Source organism: Malus domestica, chromosome 16 (assembly GCF_042453785.1).
Source record: "Malus domestica chromosome 16, GDT2T_hap1".
Taxonomy (NCBI): domain Eukaryota; kingdom Viridiplantae; phylum Streptophyta; class Magnoliopsida; order Rosales; family Rosaceae; genus Malus; species Malus domestica.
This window is the reverse complement of record NC_091676.1, coordinates 29,851,672-29,856,665: the sequence shown is the minus strand read 5'-3', so window position 1 is coordinate 29,856,665 and position 4,994 is coordinate 29,851,672. Positions and strand designations below refer to the sequence as shown.

Sequence of the window (4,994 nt, the reverse complement as noted above, 5' to 3'; positions counted from 1 at the left end):
TTTGTTATTGGGCTAATTGCCCATTTTGTTTTAGTTGTCATACAACTTAAACATAATGGGCCTTGTGGACCAAAACACTTTTGAGCCCCGAAGCCCAAAACCAACTTAAAAGCCCAATACGAACCTTTCGTAAAATTAATTAACTAATTAATTAATCTTGACCATTCTCAATTAAACCATTTAATTGCTTATCCATCTCATTTATATTTCTTCACTTTCACCCTTACCCGGTGTACGATCCATTAGGTTCCAATTAGCGAGGTAGTGGGTGATTGTTACTCTTAACGATCGATTGTGAATTGAAACAACATTTCAATTCTCCCTTTGATTAGTGTTGGCTAATCTTCAAGGCTTCCACAAACCATGAGTGACACCTAGCAGCATATCATGGTTACCCAAGCTAAGTAGAAGTGGTTGGAGAACCTATCCAGTTACAACTACAATGCAATACGGTCCTTCTCTAATACAATACTCTTAATCACATTGTTTGAGTGATAGTTTGTTTCATGTCCACTATCCAATGTGATACTTCTCTATATGATTCGATTGAATATGATTTGGAACAAATTTCCTAAGTCATATTCATATGCTTTGGCCAAAGACTCCCGAATCATATCTTAGAGTATTCTCCTTCCACCATAGAAGGTTAGAGATCCCTTGTTGTGCATTCATATGCCTACATGACTAGATAGCTTGATCCCAACAATGCCGTGGACACTCCAATGGAATGCCATTTAACATGATCAAAGATCAAGAACCTAACCATTAGACATCTATGATGCCTCAGGTCAAAGGACTACTTTGCATATTGCAACTATCGAGTTCTTACATGACATGTATGTTTGAACTCTCTTTTGATCGTTGTTCAGTGTACTCGATTACTCTTTCGAGCACCTATGTGTTTGTCTTAGTGTCCAACACTAAATGACTTGAGACTTGTCATACTCGCGCTTGAGTCAACATAACACATACTAACCTTAGCGGATTGTCAATGCCCAATTGGCAATCCTATGGCTAGGAACGTTTTAGGAATGAACATAAGAGAAAGGTCTCGTTAATCTAACTTACTTAAATCACTTATCTCTTAGATCAAATACATTCCTTGGATTCCCTTATTGCTTAAACACATGATACAATAAATAGTGATTAACAATAAGCTTTGCCCTTCATTAAACATATAAAAGTTTAATACAATAAGTATTCCAAAAGCTATTACATCAAATGAGTGGCTTTGTGGGCATACTTCCAACATTTAAGTCTTAAGTGTCTAGTTTTGTGTTTTTGAGTCTAGTTGAGTGTTTCTAAGTCTAGTTTGGTATTTTTGAGTCATATTTGTGTAGATTAGCAGCCTTAGTTAATCCTCGGTTTGGAACGATCCCTACTTACATCTTTACTACAATTTTCATCAATAGGGTTTAATTTGTGTGTCGAGTTAACTTTCACTCAAATTTTGGCGCCGTTGCCGGGGATTAGCAAAATTGCTAATCACCCTGTTTTGTTTGTTTTACTTTTGATATTTGATTTAGTTTTCTTTCTTTGATTTTAGGTACTAGAGAAGTAAGACATGGCAATTGCTAATCTTCAAACTCAAATAACGAATCTTACTTCTCAGTTAACGCAATATATCGAAAGGACCACAAGGCAAAGTGTCCCTACATTTGGTGCGTTTTATAGGTAAGAATATCAAGCAAATCAACGTCCACAAAGAGGTTGGGAGAATGTCAATACCTTGGGTTATCAAGATCATAATCAATCAGGGAACAATTTGTTTTCCAACACGTACAATTTAGATTGGAGTGATCATTCAAACTCTATGTGGTGCGAATCTCAACAAGTTCAACACGAAGGATATTGGCAGCCATATGAGGAGTTATATTCAAGTCTTGCGCAGCCACCACAACCTCATATACAATATGCCCAAACAAACTCATGTTCGTCATTAGATAATGATACACTTCTTCAATTATTAACTTCATTAACGCAGGGCCAACAAAATTAAGCCAAGGAGATGAGTGACATGAAGAAGAAAATAGAGCAGATTTTAGAGTTCCATGGGCAGTTTAGAGAACAAGGAAAACTTCCTAGTTCAACTGTTGTGAATCCAAATGGAGGATTTGAAACCGCCAACGCTATCACATTGAGAAGTGGCAAGGAGGTTGGAACCAGCCCCAAAAATCTAGCCAAGAGGAGGATGAAAAGTTGCAGCAACAAGATGAAACATTGGACAAACCCACGGCAAGGGTTATACAACCCTTGCTGCCGCTTCCTAAGCCCTCTATGTTGTCCAAAACAAGCAAGGTAAGTACAAATTCGAATTTTTCTAGTTCTATTCCACTAAATGTGCCCTTTCCTAGCAGGTTTATGCAAGCCAGGAGCGAAGAGGATGAAAAAGGCATTCTGGAGACGTTTAGGAAGGTGCACGTCAATATCCCGCTCCTTGATGCTATAAAGCAAATCCCGAAGTACGCTAAGTTTTTGAAGAAGCTTTGTACAACAAGGAAACGGATTCGAGAGAAAGATGTGGTACATGTAAGTGAGAATGTCTCTGCAATGTTGCAAAGAAAGCTACCACCTAAATGCAAAGATCCAGGTAGTTTCACTATCCCTTGTGTAATTGGTAATACAAGGTTTGAACATGCTATGCTAGATTTAGGTGCTTCCATTAATGTCATGCCATATTCTATTTATGCATCTATGAATCTAGGAGAGCTTAAAAATGATGGTGTTATTATTCAATTAGCCGATCAATCTAATGTATACCCAAAAGGAGTTTTGGAAGATGTTTTGGTGCAGGTCGACCACTTGATTTTTTCTATAGATTTCTACGTGCTTGACATGGAGGACTCAGGCCACTCTCCACCATTACAAATCTTACTTGGACGACCTTTCATGAAAACATCCCACACCAAGATTGACGTGGCCAAGGGAGCCTTAACTATGGAGTTTGGTGGCGATATGATTAACTTTAAAGTTTCTGAATCTGTTACGAATCCTAATGATGTTCGTTCTTTCTTTGCTATAGATGTGATTAAAAATTTAGGGCAAGAACGTTCAGCAGCACTAATCAAGAAGGATGTACCTAGAACCACCAACGAATAGGGAATTGGAGTCAAGCACAAGGAACACGCCCCAACCCTCAAACCATCAAATTTGGCCGAGAGCACCCTTTGTTCATCTATTGACTATGCTGCCACTTCATCGTAGAACATTGGTGAGCCACCTATTCCAATTCCCATTCCCATTTCAAATAATAGGTTGTTACCTTCTTTGGTGCAGGTATCCAATTGAATCCAAGATGGTGGGAGCGTTTACATTGACTTTAGGAAGCTCAACGCCACAATCAGGAAGGATCATTATCCCCTTCCGTTCATAGATCCAATGCATGGAAGTTTTGAAGAGCATATCGTAGAGGATATACCTCTCCATGTCGTGAGCCCTAATGAAGCTTAAAAGAATGTATCATCCAGCTAGAAGACGTTAAAGCAAGCGCTTCTTGGGAAGCAACCCATGCGAATAAAGAAGAACTAGGAAGCTCCGGCATCGTAACCAGATTTGAGTTCTTAAACTCTACTATTTCTTGCTTTACTTTGCCATTTTTGTCATGTTTGTTCCTTGTGTCGTTTGCTTGTTTATGTGTGAGTCTATGATTGAAGCATTGAGAACAATGTTTGGTTTAAGTGTGGGGGGGTAAACAAGTGTTTTTATTGAAAATTCGTGGGGTTTTTTATCACCTAGCACCACTAGAGTTGTTTCTCACTGTTTTAAGTGTTTTTAGTGTGTTTTGAAGTGTTTTAGTGTGTTTTGAAAGAAAAATACGAAAATTTGAAAAACAAAATAGAAAAAGTTTTGAAAAACCCAAAAAGAGTCGTTTTAGAGTCATTTTTGTGTGTTTGTGTCTTAAGGTACCTTCCAACACAATGATGAGGATTTGGTTTTTAATTGCATGACTGTTAAAGAAAGTTGCAAACAGGGGTGGAAGTTTGATATGCTCTTTGGTTTATACTTGGTTGTAGTTGTCATTAACGAATTCACAAGTAATCACAAAGGAAAAAAATCAGTTTTTGTAACATGCTTGAAGGAAGGAACTCAAACCAACGCTACAACCCTGAGAAACTTGAGCCTAAACGTTATTTGGAGAGTTATTAATCTATGATTTCTTGTTATCTAAAGTCGTTGCATGATCTCATCATTCTTTGCTTGGTTGCTACTTAGAATACGTTTTATCACTTTAGTTCCAAATATTAGAACTCATGCCCGTTTCATTCAAAGCTTATAATTGAATGCATAACATATAACAAGATGAAGTTGTTTAGTAGTTACCACCAGAGCCAAAAAGCCTTCATCCCATGCATTTGTTTTGAAGGTTTAGCCTCTTTGAGCCTTATTTAGCCTATTTTCATTGTTAGCTACATTACCCCGACCTAGCGTAGAATAGGACTATCCATACCCTTGTTCTTAAAGTATAGTGGAGCATGACTTAGAGAGAATTCCTTTTGATGAAGAAAAGGAAAGAAAAAAAGTTGTGAAATAAGTGAGAAAGAACTCACAAGTATTGGTTGTTGAAGAAAGGGTCCAAAAAGTTTGAATATGACCCTAAGTATGTACGAAATCCCCTTAGTGTTTCAAGTTATTTGCTGCATTCAAGAGTGAATTCTAAGTTGATTTCATTACTTTGCTTACTATTGCTTTAAGAACATTTGTTTATCCTTACCTTTCCTTGTTAGCCAATACCCTTAGCCCCGTTACAACCCTTAGACTTTAATCTTGGTTGTTGTGTGTTTCAATATGTGGAGTTTGGGATTGGTATGAGCATATGGTATCCCTGGTTCTCGCGTCCAAGTAGTGGCATTCCGTTCATGAGATCATATATATATACATGCATTGATAATTCCAGAAAGTGCCTTCTTTGATTATAACATATGTGAGTGTTAGTTTACATATTGAATCATGTTTTGGTGTACAAAATTTTCATTATGTCAGGAATACGGATAATG

At 37.5% G+C, this 4,994-nt stretch overlaps 1 protein-coding gene across 1 annotated transcript; it reads left to right on the top strand.

The window, feature by feature from the left end:
* Window positions 1–2,008: 2,008 nt before the first annotated feature.
* On the top strand, window positions 2,009–3,099 carry LOC139193106 (uncharacterized). Its single transcript, XM_070816070.1, has 3 exons — window positions 2,009–2,298; window positions 2,358–2,590; window positions 2,705–3,099. The coding sequence occupies exons 1-3, from the start codon at window positions 2,009–2,011 to the stop codon at window positions 3,097–3,099; spliced, it is 918 nt and encodes a 305-aa protein (XP_070672171.1).
* Window positions 3,100–4,994: the final 1,895 nt, after the last annotated feature.

Bases quoted from the DNA above. Each gene is read 5' to 3' on its own strand.
- LOC139193106 (XM_070816070.1), top strand. From the start codon at position 2,009: ATGAGTGACATGAAGAAGAAAATAGAGCAGATTTTAGAGTTCCATGGG. The intron at 2,299-2,357 runs GTAAGTACAAAT...CTTTCCTAGCAG, and splicing joins TGTTGTCCAAAACAAGCAAG to GTTTATGCAAGCCAGGAGCG. The intron at 2,591-2,704 runs GTAGTTTCACTA...CTATGAATCTAG, and splicing joins ACCTAAATGCAAAGATCCAG to GAGAGCTTAAAAATGATGGT.